The sequence below is a fragment of the Caloenas nicobarica genome, chromosome 2, assembly GCF_036013445.1.
Source record: "Caloenas nicobarica isolate bCalNic1 chromosome 2, bCalNic1.hap1, whole genome shotgun sequence".
Lineage (NCBI taxonomy): Eukaryota > Metazoa > Chordata > Aves > Columbiformes > Columbidae > Caloenas > Caloenas nicobarica.
This window is the reverse complement of record NC_088246.1, coordinates 19178292-19199896: the sequence shown is the minus strand read 5'-3', so window position 1 is coordinate 19199896 and position 21605 is coordinate 19178292. Positions and strand designations below refer to the sequence as shown.

The 21605-nt window shown below is 38.5% G+C and overlaps 1 protein-coding gene across 4 annotated transcripts in view; it reads right to left on the bottom strand.

The window, feature by feature from the left end:
- Positions 1-21605, bottom strand: part of ARHGAP21 (Rho GTPase activating protein 21) — a 118776-nt gene that overhangs the window by 16234 nt on the left and 80937 nt on the right. For 3 of the 4 annotated variants that reach the window (XM_065628979.1, XM_065628978.1, XM_065628980.1), the window contains 2 exons: positions 15317-15346; positions 11869-13819 (listed from right to left, as the gene is read on the bottom strand). In XM_065628979.1, coding sequence (XP_065485051.1) covers positions 11869-13819; positions 15317-15346 — 1981 coding nt within the window. The remainder of the gene's footprint in view (positions 1-11868; positions 13820-15316; positions 15347-21605) is intronic. The other variant, XM_065628982.1, reaches the window with a different exon arrangement.

Below are 21605 nucleotides of genomic sequence, written 5' to 3'. Positions count from 1 at the left end.
TTGCTGTGAGTGAATGGAACGGGAGTTTGCTAAACTCTTGTAATATCATTTTCAGGTAGACTTTTTTTTTTTAAATGTGCATAAGTGAAAAACACACATTACATCAGTAAATCTAAACTCAAGAGACAGCTTAAGAACAATTTCCTACAATACAAATTTGGGCATTCAGACTACTAAAAACCATTTTGTTTAAACAAGCATTCAAATAATAAAGCCAAGTTACAAGCAAAGAAAAAAAGCACTTTAAACAAATTTCCAGCATCCAAAGAACCAATATCCCCCATTCTCCATACACTGAAATAAAGAAGTAAGTATTCATATTTTAAAAGATGGCACTACTACATACCAATCAGCTCTTCCACTAATTGTTCATACAAACGATTGCATGCCATACATGCCCAGCACCTCACAGTCTCAATAGCCACAAGGGTCATCATGAAAGACTCCAGAAAGCTTTAAGTATCTCTAGTATTTAACATGTTTCTTACAAGATTGAAGAAGCTGAAAGATGCACTTTCAATCATTCTGAGAAAAGAGCCGTACCATCTTCTAGAACGCATTACTAAGGCTAGAAAAATAATTCTACTTCACGCTCTGGTAGAAGAGAGGATTGGAGAAAAAAAAAAATGAAGTCACAAGCAGGGGCTGAACTGTACTGCATAACGAATATGAATGTATTCTAGGTGCTAAGAATTTTAATATGCAGAGCTACTGAAAAGCCTATTGAAATCAATGAACACTCACAGACAGAGGTTTATTCTTTTCTTTGTGCAAACACAACTGCATGTGCTGCATTGTGCTTTTCCAACAGTCACTAACAGTTCTGTTAAGGCAGCATTTGCACCATCGAAATTTGGCAATGTAAATTTAAAACAAGGCAATAAACAAAGTACAAGAAGGTTTAGCAGTAACAGCCCTCTAAATTGTTTGGACTGGACAATATAATTTTTGAAGTTATATGTTAAAAAAAGTATAACCCTCCCCCAAAATAGCGGCAAACTAGAAACATTAATAAAAAGGGAAATCAAAAGAATTCAGAGAACTTGTGATACTACAATTTTTGAAAATTCTAAGTTTTACTTGCATCCACAGTGATAAATTAGAAGCATTTACAGACCTCTACAGCAAGGAGGAGATAAGAAGAAAGCTACACTTCCATTTCAAAGCTACAACAGCTCACTGTCCTGTTGCCTTTTTCCGTGTGCTCAGCTTCCCTGCCGCAACCCCTGAGAGAAGCACACTAACCTTGCCCAAGGAATATAACCACTCACTGAACAAGTAATTAGTTTACAGCATGCAAACTGGAAAGCTTTAAGTTACTTATGTTACAGACTTATCTCAAAATGTCAGTCACTACTCCCCAAAGTTAGGAAAATGCTACTGCTTGAAACAAATCTGCCTGCACAAGCTGTGAATACAGAAGTGTTGGGCACCACTACACAACTTCCCAAAACGAAATCCAAGAATTCAGCTAACGAAAAAGAGTTTCTAAGTCCTTGAAAGCAACAATAATGATTCAAATTATTATTATTATTTCATAGTGGATCTAATCCCCTGATGAATCAAAATTAAAGTGGTTTTAGAAACAGGCAAGCTTTAAAGAAACTACAGATGACACTGGGAGGGAAATAACTTTTTCAATCGCTGAAGAGGCTGAAGGTCAGCTAATGGCAAGCTTTTACATACTCTAAATTGATTACAGGGCAAACCATGACGTACATGAGTTACTGCCTACTAATTTAATGCACTAGCAATCTCCACTGCTGCTGTCCAACAGAAAACCAATACCCAAACAACTGCACATACCCCTTGTATTTTGACTTTTCTCTTCAGTGCTTGCAGTATTTGTCTCCCTTTTCAGTATTTGCACCCCAAAACTCCTCACGCAACATGTGAAAGAATGGGTTCAGCTCACCAGTCAATGAGAACGACTGTGTCAAAACCGCGGTGAAGTACATGTGCAGAACAAACAAGCCAGAGGAGAAGCCACAAAAAATAATTCTTTCAGTTTGTCATCTCATGGATTACTGGTATCCCTTCAAATATTTGTGACAAAAAGCTCAAAGACTCCAGGACTACTCTTAAGTTTTACTTTTCATTTGAGAAAAAGATACAAATACAGTTTGTTCTGCACTATTATCTATGAAGTGACGCAAGAGGCTGGCCATCGGAAAAGGAGCCAGCACGGTGACACCTCTGGCAAAGATGCCGCTTGTCACCTCTGTTTGAGCATGAGCATGCAGGTCAACAGCTGCAACTAGTGATTTTCAGGGAAAGCCTTTCCATGCAAAAACATTTACAGAGGGCAAGACACCCAAAACTCGTAACAAACAGGCAACACAGCTCCAACTACAGTTAACTTGCATTAAGTGATCTGCTAGCTAAAGCAGAGAGAAATCCACGATCAAAGTACATTTGTATTGCAGTGTGGCTGGAGATCAGGGACCTACAAAGAAATGGAGCATCTGTACAAAATGTAAGTGATCTGGAAAAATCAGGAGTTGGACTCGATGATCCTTGTGGGTCCCACCCAATTCAGGTCATTCTATGATTCTATGAAATATTAACGGTCTGACTCCACAAAGACACAAATTTACACTGAATGGGCTTTGAGACAGAACTAGAGATTTCCAAACTGAGGATCACATGGATATAAAGCGTGACGAAGAGGATGTACTAACCCTACACGGCGGATGAGGAACTAAGAAACAAGTATTAACCCATTTTCCAAATATTCGAAGGAATGAACAGGAAAAAAGAAAATCACTGAAAAAAGCACAGATCTGCATCATATCCTATTATGCTGTTACAACACAATTTTATCTTGATTAAAATAGTATTTAACGGTTTTGTTTATACCTGAATCTGCTGGAAGAGTCCTTCAGGATAACACATGAAGGTTTGAAAGTAACAACCTGAACACTTGAACACAAAAGAGGGCACAATCTGAGAACCTTAAATATAATTTAAATGAATCACAGAATTACTCAGATGGCAATGAACCTCGGAAGGTCCTCTAGTCCAACCTCCTCCTCTGAGCAGGAGTAGCGCTGAATTCAGACCATGTTGCTCAGGGCTTTTGTCCAACAAGCATCAAACAGAGAGGAACGATCTCTTCCCTCAATACCCTGGCCGTGCTCTTACTGACACAGACCAGTACGGTGTTAGTTATCATCACTGTCTAGATGCCGGTACCACTGCTGGAGGTCAGCCTGTTCCTGAAGCAGCACTTAACATTTTTCCTTGAAATTCAAGAGGTTCCTATCAAATCATCCCTCTAGGCTAAGTTCTTCTGAATACACCTTTGCACATATTGACTGCACCTCGCAGTCTGGTGGTGTCTGCAAACTTGATGAGCGTATTCCATCTCCTCTCTAGGTTACTGCTAAAGATATTAAATAAGATGGACCCCTGAAGAATGCCACTTGTAACCAGGTTCCAGGTAGAACACGAACCCTTAGCCACTACCCATTATACCTGACGATGCAGTTTTCCTGCGTATCTGTACACCTATCTAGACTATGGCACAAGGATGGTATTGCAGAAAAGGTCAAAAGCCTTGCTAAAGTCACAGCTGGTGATACTCTTACGTTCTCCTCACATTCACAGATCTAGTCATCTCATTACAAAAGGAAGTCATGCTGGTCAAGTACTATTTTCCCTTGGTAGATAGACACTAGCAAACCTTAACCACCTTCTCCTTCATGTGCTCTCCTTCACGTGCCCAGAAATAAGTTTCAGAAGGACCAACTCCATGACTTTCTTAAGGACTGAGATAAGGCTGATTGACGGCCTTCCCTGGATTGTCCTTCTTGTCCTTTTTTCAAGATGGGCGCACAATTTGCTCTTTTCCAGTTAATGGGGACCTCCCCCAGTCCTCATGAACTCAAGATAGGTAGTATCTCTGCAATAACATCAACCAACTCTCTCAGCACCTTCAGATGCATTTTATTGGCTGAGATGGACCTGTATGGGTTGAGCTGCACTGGAGCTGCCTTAAGAGTTCCCTGTTCACCCAAGTTGGTTATGACTGTGGGTTTTGTTTGTTTGTTGGGGAGAGGTGGTGGTGGTTGTGTTTGTTTTCCAAAGAAATGGTTTGGTTAACTGAATCATAACACACAAACATGGATAGCAAATTCACATATTAACTTTAGTCCAGAGAGACGAAGCATCAGGAATGCCTGGGCTATCATTAACAGTGAAAGGTGATTCTTCCCACCAACTCCTGGGGAATCAGGCTGCCCAATCATTCTTCACTGGTAACAGAAAGTGACTGGAAAAAAACAAACTAGCTTCCCAAGGCTAAAGTACTTTTTCACATTTATTTCCCTTATGGACATGGCAGTCTTGCAAGCAGTATCTCAACACTTCAAAAGACTGTAAGAAGGAATTATTTAGTAACTGTACTGTAGACTGCATTGCCATTTAAAACACTAATTAGGCATTTCAATTTAAACAGACAATGTGAACATATGCCTAAAAACCTTAATTCAACAAGTATGTATTTTATCAAATACTATCTGATTTAAAGATTAAAATGGTCTATTTCTTAAGTTATTCTCAAAAAACAGGTTATGGCTTTTGGGGTGTAATTTATCATAAGAATGAATCTTAGATGGCAAGTTCATTTGCTTATGGCAGAAAAGACGACACAACGCTATCAAGTTACAAGAACTTAAAAAAAAAAAAATAATCTGTTCTTTACTGAAGGACAGACAGGACATTCCCGTGCCATGACCAGACTCTGCAGCAAGACTGGTATTAGAGGGACTCCCTTACTTCCAGCCCTTGGTCAACACTCGTTTTTCATGGTGCAACCTTGGCCTATCAAACACTCCACAGTCAACCACACCACGACAGGCTCTGCACCGTCATAACATACAACACTACCTTGCTCCAAAGTATTTGCCGTAAACACATCAGAAGAAAGCTGTAAAATCTTGTCCTATATCTAATCCCTCCTCTGCGCCTCTCAGTTTAGTTTTGTTCCAGCTTGCTACAGGTAGCACTTCTCTTATGGTAGAGCCACATGGACCAGATCTCCCTCCCTTCACCTCGGTGGCAGCAGGACACGGGGGGCCCGGCAGGACACAGGGCGGGTGGCAGAGGCTGCTGAGGCACAGGCACGAGCAGAGCACGGGCGAGCAGAGGAGCGGGACGGAGGCTGCAAGGAATAGGCACCAGTGTAAATGCAGGCAGAAAGGAGAGAGGACAGATGGGACAGCAGAGTAAGAAGAGGATCTGCATCCACACACAGGCAGGGACGTTAGAGCGAGTCTACCTCAGAAGCTTCTCATCTCCAAGAAACCCCGAAAGAAGCTGAATTTAAGGTAAACGCTGACATACTAATATAGACCATTTTTCTTAGAAGCCTGTCAGGAAGACAACCAAATAAGGTGGCCACATATACAATTTCACCTGCATAGTGAGAAGGCCAGAAACAACCAACAAAACAAAAATGAATTGTTCAATCAAAAGTAAACTATATGGAACCAACCGAACTACCACACACAACAGCACAAAGGACTAATAAATACCCCAACAACAGTGACGTTTTGTTACAGATCTTGCAGCACAAGCTGCTGCATCTTATACTTCAACCTGCAAGGGTAAAGCTCCAAAATTTAAAGACTTCCAAGCCTAAAAGTCATGATTTGGAAAGAAGATACGTGATGACTTGGTTACCTCATTTTTCAAAACAGAATCTTTAAAAAGTTTTGGGTTTCTTTTGTTAATTTTTAAGTACTTCCAGCACTGATTGTCTTTACAAAGAGCCTCTTCATATATCTACTTTATGTAGTTATCCTCACGTAGGCAAACAAAAGACAACAATAGGAACAGGTCTGCGTGCTGAGCACACCCATTTCTGTAAACCACAGAAACACAGGACTGGAACAAGCCTCCTGAATCATCAAATCCAGCCCTCTGCTCATGAGCTCATGTATATAATATGATTATTATTATTATGACTGAGTTTCACACAAATAGATAAAGGCTTCCCAAAGTCATTCTTCATGTGAGACTACTCAGAAAACGTTATCTATGATAGCCTGTTGCTTATTTTGGTGTTAAACAAACAAACATGCACCTTTCTCTGCAAAATAATACAAAGCAATTCTAAAGGTTCCTGTTCACAGTACTACCCTGCCACATAAAAAAGTACAATACCCAATACACTTTTATCTGTAAAAGGACTCTGATAGTATTCCTTTATTACCTGTAATTACTATAAATTATAAAGATATGCTAAGGATGATTTACACTTTGAAAAAATTACCCATTACCACACAAATCTGATGCTTTAGATCAATTAGAACTCTTCTAGATGTTATGAATTATTGACTTCAAATTTTAAGTTTTAATTAAAAAAATTCAGTTACAGAAGCATTTGAATGGTATTTAAAATGCTAATTTGTGATATTGTGTTTTGGCTGCTATACTTGGGAATACCACAATGATTTAAAAATTGTTCTTTGGATGAAAAACACTAAAAATTTCAGCCTGGAGCAATAGCGATTTGGCAGGCTACACTGTGAAAACCCTGGAAAAAAACCCAGAAGACTGATGCTTATCTTAGAAACACTGATGACATGTTAAAAGCTGTGCCAGTGCTATCACTGAAATAATGGAAGCAATAGTCTCTCAAAAATGAACATCTGTCAGCTCTAATTTCTATTGCAGTTACATTTATGTTTTCATAGTTTGGAATAGCTAGGCAGTAACTTTCGGGAAGAAAAAAATCACAATGGGTGAAGATTTTCATATTCATCTTGACTGTTAACAGTTTTTGCTAAATTTAAAGCTTCCTTAAAACATGCCATGTCAAATGCATGTATTTCAGCCACAATCTGCCCTTAAGGCATCCGCATAATTTGGGTTGACAAACCACGATCTCTGCTGCAGAAGTTTGAAGTTCTGAATTTCTCTCTGCCTGATGGTTATCTCTCACATGAAGAAAACAGAGTAAGTACAGTCTTTCAATCACTTCTTTATTGCACATGAGAATAATACTAGTCATTTCCCTTAACCCTTCTCTACTCCTATCATCATTACTCTTTCCACAGTGTGTTGTGCAAGTGTATTGGTTTCTATTTTCTAGTTTCAAGACTATAACTGCATTCAGTATGTGTGTATTTACATTGTCGCCTTCTATTCCAGAGCCTAAGCAGCCTGCAGAGAGCAGCATAAAGATGTAGGTGAAAGACAGGAAAGGTATGGCACGTATCTCACTAAAAAGAGCCAATAAACTCACTACACTTTCAAAAAACGTACTTGGAGTTATGTACATGGCTTACCATTAGATGTAGGTCTGGAGAAAGGTAAACCCTATACATCTCTACTGCCAGCATTACAGAAGAATGTCATCATATGCACAATAAAGATGTCTGAAAATTTTAACTAATGCTGAGTGTTTTAGAATGTTTAATCTCCTAACTCCTTAGTTAATTTACTCTAAAAAAACCCGCATTTGGTAAAAAAAAAAAAGTTTGAACAGAATTCAGTAGAAGCCATCTAAATTTATCTTATCTGTTAATCAAGAAGTACTCAAATATTCTTATTATGCCAGAATTTTGTAGAAAAATAGATATTGGAAGACAATAAAAAAATACTTTGTTTTTAAAAACTAGCATGAAGATCAGCTCTTAAGGCAAGGTGTCAAGTAGAGTCTGCCTGATTATTAGAACAGAAATCACAATGGTGGCTTGTTTGCACAAGGGTAGAAGGAATCAAGAGATAAAACCCTAAGTGGCATGGAAAGGGTGAATCAAGATTAGCAGTCTGCTGGTCACTCTTACATTTTTATCAGAAATTCAGCCACCAGGAGACAGGTTTTAAAAAACCACACACACAAAAAAGGGAATAAATACCACATAGTTAAAGCTGTGAAACTCCTGGCAAATCTTTATGTAAATCAATACAGGGTATTGGATAGCAAAATTTTACTGTAGTGCCAAAGAGAACGGAGAAATTTATAGAGCACTTAAAATCACATTTGGCTCAGGAATGTTGTAAAGTGCAAATGGTTGGAGAATAGAAAGTACCACCATTAAATATCATATATAATTGTCCTATTCTTACACCTTTCCTTAGGTATCAATTTCAGCCAGAGAAAGGACACTCATGTAATTTTTACGCCACTTCAGTAACACCGAAGTCTGTTCAAATATTTTTGTCTGGTTAATTTTCTCTCAGTTATTTAAAAATTAAGAGTGGAATGAAGTGACCTAAAATTTTTCTAGGGTAAGGATGTACTAGACATTTTCAAAAATGGGATCACACCTCTGAGGAGAAGTCTTCATACTTATCTGATGCTACTGCATGCCTAAAAGAAAAGCTCTGTAATAGGATGACTATAAATTTGTTTTATTTGAAAAAAGAAAAAAAAAATTTAAACTTCAAGATGATGTTTATTCAAGCTGAATATTTTTTTAAAAAAATCCATTTAAAATTAATTTTCATGTGACAACGCTCTGTGAAGTCAAAACCAACATTCACCCAGTAGTCATCGCCTAAGCACTGGGTTACACTGGCAGCCAGACATACTACAACCAGCTTTAGTGCTGAAGCAGTTTCTCCATTTCACTCACAGGGGTAGTTCATTCAACTCGGCCAGGGAGTTAGATTATCTTGTATTTAAAATTACTTTTTACTCTAAAATAAATGGTGTAAGAAGGAAAAAAATAGTTTGAAGCTAGCCGCAAATCTTAGACATGCCCACTAGACATCTATGTCTAAGAAATGTATTAAAGTAACTATTCTGAATGAACCTTTTCTCGACGGTTACAGAAATGTTAAGTAGCATTCTAATTTAAATCTCAGTGCAGGTTAACACATCCAAAATTACCCAGTAGGTCAGAAATTTATTATTTGTTGTTCCCTAACAGAAAAATGGTGTGAAAATTACGAGTTTGAAAAAACATGCATTAAACACCACAATTGCTAATATCGTCACTGACAGAGATAATTGTATTCTTACTAGTCTAGAGAATAGGTGAGACCATTTCTGGGTAAAAAGAATAACCTTTCATTAGACCAACTGCTATAGTTTGAAACAATGGAGAGCATTTCAAGAAGAGAGCCTTTCTTTGGACCTGAAATAGAAGCAGCAGCTTTTCAAGCTAACCATGATACCCTACATTTAGCAGTGCACGGAAAGAACTGAAACCTGCAGCACCAGGGTATGTTTTTCTGTAAAACTGGCAGCTTTCTCGTTCTCCAAGAACATCTCCTTACCTGAAGAAGAGTTTAAGCACACAATACCTCACCTATTTTTTTAAAATAAATAAATTTCTCCTACAAAAGATATTACATCTACCTGCACTAGCTTTGGTCTGAACAGATCTCTCATTTCTATCTACAAATGCAAACCAAAACGTAACCTCCCTGCTTAGAATTGCAGTTTGTGACAGGACTAGTGTCAAACAGCAGCTCTTCAGCAACCCACCACAACCCCTGCAAGGATCTGCCCTGTGCAATCTCGATGGAAACTCTGCTTGGATCCCTGTTTCTGCTGCAAGGCAATGTGCTGCTTACAAAGAGATACTCTGCAATCATCCTGATGTTGTGCTGTTCTCACGAGCAGGTTAGTCACAAAATACTGCTGTGGAAGGCAAATGTTCCTGGCTGAATTTCTACCAAAATACGCGTAATTTTTTCTCAGTTATTCACAAATTAAGATATGGCCAAATCTACTTTTAACAAGCAGAAAGTGATAACAAAAGTAAACACACCACGAAGTATTTGAAACTGAAGTAATATGTAACCTTGGAAGATACTTATCCCCCTCAAATTTACATTCTTACTATTCCAAAGATCTACTGCAAAAATAAATCCAGTAAGTGCATTCATGAAGTGAACCATATTTAACAAGACCTAATACTGCAAGAAACAATTATGTTGATGTAATGTAAGGGAAGCAGACAGGTTGCCAAGACCAACAGACATCCTTATTCAAAAGTCACATCTTTCTCAATCAGACAGAAGGAAAAAAAAAGGCACATAAAACACCAAAATCCAAGTGACTTTCCTTCGGAAGAGTTAAATAGCCTTTAACTGCATTTCAAAGTAGATCTAAGGTTTTATCTGCCTGATTAAGTAAGGCTTTTAACAAGTGAAGCTGTAATTATGCATAATGATAGCGGAACAAGCAAAGTAAGAATCATGCATATTAATTCTAACTTAAGGAAGATGCCCACTCTTAATGGCATTTGATGCTCTTCCTATTCAGAGAGGGTTATTTCCTCTTCAGTGTACCGGCGTTGTGGTGGAAATTTCCCTGCTAGGAAAGCAGCCTGCTAGGAAGGCAGCCACAATGCTGGGCTGGCTCAGACCGTGCCCACACTCGAGCAGCACCGCTTCTTAATATTTCTGGAGTATTCAGGAGGTTCCAGATCAAGAGGCTAAGGAGCTCATAGCAATTCACATAATCCCCTGTGGTGTCATGCTAAGAGGCTGCAATGGAGAGTCACAACTTTGTTTCTTCTGAACTGCTCAGCTCCTACCAGAATGCAATACAATTGACATGTTTAAGGCTTCTTTGAATTTTAATAATCAGATTTCTCTAAAATCTGGAAGCAAGTCACATGAGGAAGAGTTCATGGCAAACCTTCGTCATAATCAAGACAGTAAATTGTGTAGAAAAGGTTGGGCTTGATTTTGACAGTCTTGATCTGATTTCCACAGGACATTTAAATTGTATGAGATTAGAAAACTCCCAGCAAGCACTCCTAAGCATGTACAATTAACACGCATAACTTAAATCAAGTACCCAACATTGATTTTAGGCACAATATTAAAAAACCCTGCACAAAGACTCCCTTAACCTAATCTGTAAAAAAAACCCTGAAAAGTATTAAGAGTTGTTTTTCACATATGTGAATTTGAGAATCAAAATTCAGTATTTTCTAAATAGGTCTTATACAAAATTCAAGAACACAAAAGTATATATCAACCCATGTGGAAAACAGTCCATAGACATCTAGACTCCAAAGAATTAAACCAGCCACAACAAAAAAGAAAACCCAACTCAACAAGAGTGGGGCAAAGATGACACAGGCATTGATTACCTGAGTAAAACAGAAATGCTCTCACACAACCAACACTGGATTTTTTTCTTCTACTACTTAAAATCCTCCCGTGGGTTCCTCTTTTCTTCCAAGTGATCTCAAAACTGCTCAGCCCCCTTCCTGGAAACTCCCTATAATTCCAATCCCGTTTGTGTCACAACCCACAGATGAATCTTTGCAGGTTCTCACATTCTGCTTCCACAAACCCTTTACTTCACATCCACATTAGCATCTTTACTTTAAAATTAATTTCATTTTATTAATATCCTTTCACCTGGAATGGCCTTCCTCTATCCCATATCTATCTCAGAAAGCTTTCGCCTTACCTATTCAGCTGACCAACTTTTTTTTCACAAATCACCTTATATGGATTTGCATCCATATTCTCAGTTTACTGGATTGCAAATATTTTATACTAGAGAAATAAAAATACTTTGAAAGGTGCAGCAAATGCTAGCTGTCAACATACATAACATCAGAGTATTACATGGAATGATAGCCAGATGCAGTTATATAATGTGGATGTCTCCATGGGGTTAAGGAAAAATCTAGAAAAATATCGAATCACTGTAGATTTTTTTTTTTTGCATTGATTCTCCAGGACTTCAAACAAAACTAAACATTTTTTTCCTCCACTGAACACTATTTTTTGTTTTACCAACTTAATATTACTCTAGATGAGAAAAGAGCCCTCATGCCCCTCGACCTCAGTGTTTGCGGGAACAGCCATCAGCTACCTGGTGTGGGGCACTCCATCTAGCAGAAAAAAGCTTTTGATGTGCACTGGAGTAGTTTAACTCACCAATAAATGGAATAGAAGCCAAGGAGTCACCAGGTGGGCTGGAACCTGATGCTTTCCTTTCTTCTATTCTTTTTATGTGGACTTCTCTTCGAGCATCGTTAGGTAACCAACAGGTAGTGTCCGAGGCTGCCTCCTGGTCATTTACAGCAAGAATGTAGGACTGATGCCTCAAAGGCTGTGGAGTTTGGTGGCCAGAAGGTGACTTGTCCCGCATGACCACTGTATCTTTGTCATTTTCCTGAACACCTGTTTGCAGACTTTCAGGCTCGTGGACATCTTCCCTTTTGAAATCATGAATCTTTTGTCTGATGGAACCTTCTACATTGTCAGAGGTAGTTGAACTCTCACTCGTTGGCTGAACAAGTTTGGCAGAAGCTGGAGACAGAGAGGAGGGTTGGATGGTTTTGCCAGTTTCTGTTTTGTGATCTGGGGCACCTTCTGCTCGGATCCTTGACTGTTGGTTTAACAGACCACTCTGATGCAAGTGATTTACTGTTCTTTGGTCTTTGCTGGCAATAGCATCCAGGCCCTGGCTATGGGGAAATGATGGTTTTGCTGCATAGGGAGTAGAGCTCTTCAAAGAGCTACTTTTAGAACTTCTGGCTGGTGTGAGAGACAATCTCTCTTGTGAAACGGCTGTAGGTTTTGAAACTCCCCCAGGAGTCTGTAGATCTCGAGAAGACTGCAACATTTTTATATCTGGCGGACCTTTCTGAAAATGAGAACCAGGCAGAGAAGCTCTACTAGCTGTTCTCCTGTTGTCTGAAATATAAGGGCTCGGAGTCACAGAAAAATTTTGACCTCGAAGGGACATATGAAATGCATGCTGTCTAGACCTCTCATAAATACCTCGCCGATCATCTTGTTCAGTAAACCCTGTCCACTTGTAAGTCTTTCTCCTATCTCCATTAGTATCCACCATCAGGTTCTCAGAATGAAAGTTTTCTAGCACTTCACCCTGCTTGCTGAGATAATCCCATGACTGAGCCCTGTGATTCCTAGCATTAATGGAAGGTGAAGTTAGAGTATCCTGCGAAGCACTTCGTGGCCACTCCTTCATCAACACAGGGTCTTCGAGTCTTTCCTGGGATACACTTCTCTGCCGGATCTGAACAGACTGCGGAACCCTGTCGTGAGAGGTGCTCCTGCGCCGTACCTGGGAAGCAGTGTGATTTGGCACCACTTGATTATAATCGGTTGTATTCTGAGAAGCTGCTCTTAAACTATCCAGCCTTTCCTGTATTGTCCGGGAGCCATACATGTGCATGCGCCTATTATCAATGTACTCTTTGTAAGTTTTGTAGGTCTTCCAGTCTATATGCTGGTGGGACGTTGGAGAACTGTAATGATTAGTAGAGATCGAGGGCGAGTCTGTGGCTTGGGCGGGAGGTCTAGTGCTTGGGATTCCTTCTGGACACACTACGTAATTCGAAGCTTTACTTAGTGTTCCAGTGGGATCAACTGGTCTTGTTATTGGAGTCTGGGGAAGTACAATGGCAGTGGACACTGAAGAAGGTGGCGACGTGGTCCGTGCTTTTAGACTGGTTTGATCTTTTAAGCCGTATCTTACTTCCTCTGTCCTGTGTGATGGACCAGCATGGTTATTTCTACAAGATGGCAAATCTACAGCCTTCTCAGAAGGCACAATAACAGTCCGTACAGTTTCATTGCAAACGCACACAGCAGTATTTGATTTTGCAATGTCTGTTGGTGATGGAGGCACTTGTATTTCCATTCTGTAGGCCCTCTCTGGCTGTGTCAATGCCCGTACTGGTCTACTGACTTGCTGTTTGCCCAGTGAGAAGTCAGAAGATAGCTTGTCACCAGCTTGTGCCTTCACAGAAGCTGTGGATGTCAGGCGCGGATAACATATTGGCGGTGGTTCAGGTATGTTGTGGGCATTACCACTATAGGCTTCGTTGCCTTTCAGGTAGGCATCTTGGGAGTATGCCTGCGGAGAGAAGATTAAGTGAGTATTCAGTAGTGAGGGAGCTGGAAAAGTTCACAATCTATAGCATTCGTATGATCAAGCTTCAAGAGAGGGAACACAAGTAAAAATTCACACTATAATTTTAGAGAAAATGTTAGTTAAAAAGATAAAAATAGCATTCCATCCCCTTAGTGAGCAGAAACAGAACAAGCAGAATCATTACATACATTCCCTCAACAATTGAAAAACCGAACTGATGACCAGTTCTAGGAAATATTGCAGATAGGGCACTGAGGCAGGTTTTTCCAAAATCCATTAGCACAAAACATAGTATTTTTCTCCCCCCTAATTTTGCTTTCTGCTTCCACACATCCTTCCCATTTAAGATTCACATTGCTGGAAACCACAGTTTCACAGCAATTGACAGGTTAAAACGCTGCATAATAAATTCAACTAGCACTAGAAAATTCTCTAGTCACTTAATGTATAAAAGAACTCTGTTCTCTTAATGTAGTACGTGAGATGTACACACAAATACACATATACACACTCCTCTAAGATGTCTTCTATATAAAAGCTACTGTTCCTAAACATAAAATTAATAAATTGAAGCAGTAACATCTTTGTTGTGAGCCAACACCCTATAAGTCATCTTACATTTTGCAGGAGACAGTCAGTACATGGCACACAAATCTTACTGTAAAAATATTAATAATATTTTTAACTTCGAGGTACAAACAGTATGAAAATTCATACTTATCCACTACTGTCCACACACTATTAAAACACAAACTGAAATCTAAAATCAATTTCCTTAGTGCATTTATTTGCACCTTTATGTTTAAGATCCTGACTCCTGAGAAAATATGGTTATATTAGTATTTTTCTGTAGCCTTTTTAGAAAAGCAGCATTTATCATTGTGAAATTAACAGAACATTCAAAATAATAAATAAATGAGAAGCATATAGCACACTTAAACAATATCCTATTATTGACAAACTTTAGCATGACTTTGTTCAGTTTAAACATAATGAAATAAAGAGCCAACACAGAACCTGCCGATGCAACAGAAGATTCAAATGATTTCTCAGGGCTTTTACACGCTTAGGCGAGGTATCATATCACAGCATTTCCTGTCCAAATCATAACATGCTCAATTCCAGAATATCAATGTGTCCCGTCTTTAAACTAGACAGGTTATAAAAGCCCAAGTGCAGCCATAAAATTAATACAGAGCAAAGTACAGAGGAGGGCGAGGCATTTACAATACTGCTGCAATAAATGTTACACCGAGCATTAGTGAAGTGCAAAATATTAAAGCATACCGAGAGAAAACCAATCAAATAATACAGGCACAAATCATAAATTAAGAGATTAGCATTATGAAGAAAATTCAGCTCAGACGATCTAGCTCATTTCCAACAAACTTGCTGTTTCATATTTTTGCTTCGCATAAATTATTAGGAAAAACATGCCTTACAAAACCATCAGAGAAATGGCTACTGTACATTTCTTACCAGTGCTGTGACATCCTTTGTAAACTGCAGCTGGCAGAAAACAGGAAAACATAGTAAAAGCTGCTTACAGATGTAACGACAGAATTACGTTGTCATATCGATGTTGGATACAGCAAGCTAAAAAAACAGCTACACTGATTTCACTGGAAGGTACCAACAGAGGTAAAGGGCAGTAGAGCACAAAAAATAACTTCACCCTCCTTGTGAGCATGTCCATCTCGGGCTTTTTTCTGCTCCTCACATTTATCCTCTCCCCTTACAGAAAGCGAAATACATTTGTGCCATTTTGCCTTGGTGCATCGCTACAGCTGCCTGCAGAGAGCTCTGGCTCTATGCAACACGACTTGCCTTGCACTACAGCAACGTTCCTGTCTCATTTCCCCTGGGCTGCTCCCGTCCCTGCTTCCTGGTGACGAAACAACGGCTTTATTATGCATTTCAAACAGCACGCCCCTTCCCCACATCTATCTGAACATGACCACAAGCTGTCAGCTGACTGCAGCTGCTTTCATGCTCTACATCTGAAATTAGAGGAATGATGCTGCAGAAACACTCTACTCATGTGATTTGTATTTTTTTTTCTTCACTCATAGTAAAAATCAAGCCAGGTTTCCACTGGCATACTTAATGGAAGGAAGAAACATACAAAGATAAATATTTCAAAATCTCTAAATAAATGGCTATTTAAGATCTTGATAGGCTGTAAGAATTTAAAAACAAACCAAAAAAATGGAAAAGATGCTGAAGACCCAGAAAATAGACCAAGAGACTACTGGCATGCAAGACAAACAAAACCAATAATCCCCCCCAATCAGAAAATAATTATTACTTTATACAGTTGATAAACCTGTTCAAAACCCGGGACATGCACACGTTACACTAATATAAAATACACCATGTCTATGTTTTAGTAAAACATGCCCATAACAAACAATGCTTCATTGACTTTGACAGCAGAAAGGCTGAATTCCAAAACAGGTGTGATCTGATCATATCTGAAGACTACAAATGAGTATAAAAATCAGTTCTTGACAGAATTTATCACAGATATTAAAACGCCTTCTTCAAAAGACAGCATTCTCACAGGGTCCAAAATGAGATCAACGAGGCTTCCTCCCTCCTTCCCCAATAAACAGTATGATTATGTGATTGCAGGTATATCCAGACAGACAGACTGTCAGTTCTGAGTCAGAAAGAGTAACTGGAAAAATGCCTTTGATGACAAAAAGTGTAGTTCTTCCTTCAACCTCATTCTACCTACCTCCCAAGAAATCACTGAAACAAAGCTAGACTTTCTCCCAAGAAAGAAGTTTATAAATGGGGGCTGTGACATTTCCACAAGGAATATTAAATATCTTTGTTTCATAATTCTGATTAAGGGCCTACAGAAAAATATTGCAACTTACAAAAAATGCACGGATCCATTCTGAATAATGTCACGCTGAATGATGCATTATCAGCCTTTTTACTATGAAATATTTTCATTGCTTTAACTAGAAGGTGATGGTGAAATTTTTAGAAAAGGTTTAGAGATTAAAAAATGTGAAGTACACCAATATACTTATTAGCATTCATACACTATTTTTGATACTTATTTCATAACTATATATAAAACACAGTTTAAATATTACTCTCTGTCCCCTTAGTTCCTCTAACGACACAGTATGTAGAAGTACTATCTTAGCCTCTAAGTAATTACAACAGACGCCATTAGGGTATGACTTAGGTCTTTAAAAAGCCTTAAAAATTAAAAAAAGCCTTCCATCTAAAAAAAATTTTAAAAAAATCCAGATCAGTGATGTTCCTGATTCAGAGACACCAGCCAAGCCACTCAAATTCCTACAGGAGCTGGGTACTCAACAGTTATTCAGTTTTGTTTGTACCAAGTTTGCAAACTCTTATGGCAAAGAATTAATTTCGTACTGTGAATCTATATAACCATTAGCATGTTAAGGGCTTAACTGGTAAGGAAATACACTCATGCTGCATGATACACAAAATAAATTTTGAGCAAATAAAGCATTCTACAAGGTATTTTACTAACTCTCAAATTCAGCCGAAGGGTTTTCCTCGCTTTTTTCCCCACTCAATTTTATGCAATTTGATGTTAGCAAAGTGATAGCCAACGTACAAGGACTCCTGTTCGTAAGAATCACTGAAACTCTGTTCTTTCAAGAGCTTGAGCCAACCATGTCCTACATCCCTTAGTCCAAGCCCATAAAAGCACATAGGCATATGCTTCACTGAGGATGAGTTTGCTTCATTAAAGGATGAACAACAACACTGATTTCAACCGAACTACTTGCAAAACTGGAGATAAGCATTTTGATGAATCAGAAACCGATGCGCCCTGCAACTTGCAAGACTGAGCTTGAGGCAGTTCTTCCTTCCTTCTCCATCCAGTTTGGCTTCAGATTGTGTTTCTTTCCTACTAAATTATTTTCTTCCCCAGTCCTAACTTATTCTCACATTTAGCATGAGAACTGCACGCCAGAAAGGTTTTCAGCTGTTTCAAAAGGAAACATTTTCCACTTCTAGTTTGCTCTGGCAAGAATGTTAGTAATACAGCTCAAGTGGTTTCATTTTACCCTGAGACACCCAGCAAACACTACGGTCAGATAACAATATTTGAGAAAAATCACACACCCTTTCTTCCCAATGGACGTGAATTTTCAATATATAAAATTTAACGCCTTAAGCCCAAGAAATTTAATTTCTAAGTACAAGGTGTGTAAGAGACTTTCTTGTAAATATTAGTCTAAATCACAGTGAGGGGGGGTTGATGTAAATGGTATTTTCTAACACTTGCAATGTTAGATAACAAAGCTTAAGTCTCTTCTTCTAGGTCACTACATCTTCAAACCACACCCCTCCTTCCATTGTACTCGCTGCCAGAACTTTAATATTAACCTCTGCACACATTAGTAACTGCGTCAGTACAAAATCTGAAAGTAAACAAATGCTCCAAGACTCTGGACTAAATACAGCTACTTATGGAAACATCTCTATTTATTAAAAGCGAAGCAAGTGAAAATATGTCACAGTTTGCCAATGAAACAGCCATGTTGCTCCAGTAGGTCTGATGGGAGGGAGGGAGGGAGAGGCAAAAAGACAAAGTTGACTGTGGGCAAATCTGTAGTCAGAGGCATTAAGGTTACTGGGGCATATAAAACTCTAGAATACGTTTCCTTACTTTTTTTTTTTTTTTCTTATTTTTTAATGCAGGTGCATCACTGGCAATTTCAGGACACTGCAATGCCTTGAGAGCAGCCAAGTTCCACAAAAATGGTGAGTATCAGAAATGACAAAGCAGAAGACTGCTGTCCAGATCTCCCAATATACTGAAAACTTCCATATTGCCTGACTAGAAAGAGGAACAAAATGAAAATATATGCTACAATTGACTTTCACTCGCTTTCCTGGTCATTATCATCCAGGACTTTTTTGTTCTCCTGCTATCTATGACAAGAGAAACATTTCTGTTCAAACATGGCCAACTTTCAGTTACCAATACGCAGTTTCGATGGTCTCTAATTTTCAGGAAAGATTAAGATGTAAATTAAAAGATATGCAAGAGGGAACTAAACATATCGAAACCATATAATAGTAAACAGCCCCCTTTCATTTCCACATTTATTCACAGAATGCCCAATAAAATATTTTTGTAGATGAAACTACAGAGATCAGGATAACTTATCTATAGTATGTGTGTTTATATACATATAAACAAAGTAGATACACGTATTTAAAAATTAATATCTGTGTATGCTTACATATAATAAATCCTATACATAAGCATTAATACACTAGATTACAAATAACGTTCCAATAAATAGCTTCAATTTAGATCATATTAAAAATGCAATTTTTAAAAGAGTGATATTTTCAAGTGCCTGATACTTAAAAATTCAGTGACTTGAAAGCTATATTCTCCTTCGCATGTGCAAGGCATGATGGGCAAACAGGTAAATTACAACATGAACATACCTCGAAAAAATGGTCCAAAAATCCCGCACACTGAGGACACCCTGACACATCCAGGTTAGACACTACTAACTCCACTGACAAGAGTCATAAGGCTGACCTGTATGTGGGTCTAGAAAGTTTAATTTTCTCTCTGTAGGAAGCGCCTTTACATCCACTATTTTCTGTGCAGCACAAAAAGCTTTTGAATGACTGAACAGTGTCACGATTTGAACAACTTTTTAGTATTAAATTTTTTATCCGAACGTTACAAACCAGTAACAATTCCATTAAATACACTTGACAAAAGGAACTATTTGTAGCCGACCTAAATGTGTCTTCCCATTTGTATGAAGTTAGTGGTACTAAAACCTACAAGATGCCAAAATTCTGTCAAAAATGTTGAGAATGCTCCAGAAATTGTATATAGATACATCGAATTTGAAACACTGAGGAGAGTATAATATAATCATCTTCCTCCTCATGATCTAAAAATGTTTACATACCTACAAACCTTTCAAAATCATCAGAAGGTATTGTTTTAAGTAAACCAATCTCAAATTTGAGGAGGGGCATGAAAAACCCAACACATCTATAGTTGTCAAGAGTTCAAGTTTCTGCCACAGACAGAGATGTTTTAAATACCCTTTCCCCACCCCCAAAGTGACATTTCCAAAACCACACCAGTGAACAAACACGACTGACACCGACTTCTCTAATGGCAAGATTTCACCCCTAATTCCCTCCTAACCCAGAAGTGTGCACGTGCCACAGAGGGCAACCACCTGTGGACTGGACCACTTCATTGTTACTACTGACGAACGTGTTTAAAGCCCTGTTTGCAGGAACTCCAGTACATCGAGAAGTTCACAGACATGTATGAGTATTTCTGAAGACTAAACTCAAGGTTTATAAATAGTGAACTAAGGACAGAAATAAGCAACTGTGTTCCTCACGTAGTTAACTAGCTATCAGCCACCATCACATGGACCAAACCGCCAACCAGCATCATTCCTGAATATAATGAAGCTATTTCATCCTGATTGCACTATCAGGATACAGTCCTAAAATGACATTCGGCCCTTTGAAGGCGACCATGAGGCTGATGCGGCCCCCAGTGAAAATGAGTTTGACACCCCCACACTAGATAAACCTCTCATTTGCTCCTACTACAATATCCAGTAGTTCTTTGAGTTCTTCTGTTTTTAAAGAATACCAGTTTTAACATAAACCTTTCGCACTGAGCGATACCATCTGAAGATATTTACAGTGAAAGTTATGACATATGTCAAAGAAAACAACTAAATTACAAAAGAAAACAACATAATAACTTACAAAATTTTAGTATGAAAAGTATAAGTTTTTCCTCTATTAATAAGGGCACTGTACTTTACAATTTATGGTTCACATTGTACTTATATTGACACTAACACTATAGAAGTTATTGTTATCAATTACTTATGTGAGCTGTACTTCAGGAATATGAATTCACTCTGAGGTTTATATTTTATTTAGACATAAGATTTCCAGAAGAGCTAATATAGCCTTAATCACAAAGACAAAAATAGGAAGAGGGAAAAAAAAAAAATTTAAAAGGCAGCTTCTCAGCTGAAAACAAAAATTCAAAAATTTACTGTCTTTTCACAGGGAGTGAAAGTAATAACATTCTATGTTATTACTCTGAAAATATTTTAAACCTGAGTGTTCAGCTTTGAGTACAGCGAAGTTCTTCACCAAATCTGGTCATGAGAACAGTAGATTCTAACATCTAAAGGCTGAAGATTAAAAATCAACATTTTCAGAGGAATTGCACAGATTTTTCATTTGACTGACATTACAGGGGTGCAGTGTCTCTCAAAGGACTGCTGATTGTTATTTTAGAAGATTTTTCCTCCTCTGTGGTGGTCTAAAAGGGAGAAAACCACTGGCCATAACTTAGAACTTTTGTTGTATGATGCAAGTCATTTTTATCATCTGTATCTTCACATGTTGCATCTCTGCCAAATATCGACACCTGAAGACATATATAGTAAAATACCGACCATGGCAGCACAGCATGAGTGAACTGCGGCCATCAGAATCTCTTCCAACAGCCCTGAGTACACGCAATGCGCAGTCTCGCGGACCTCAGAAAACACCCGTCTCTTCATGGCTTTCCCCTGGCAGATGCTGTGTAGAACAAACAGTCCTCAAGACAAGCCCACTTCAACCCAAACAAATGCATCATAGCAAACAGGAACAGAAACTCCTCTATACTGTATCATAATCACGTATTAACCCATCACAACAGCAAACAACTGCCAGAAGGAACTCATAGAAGCTATAG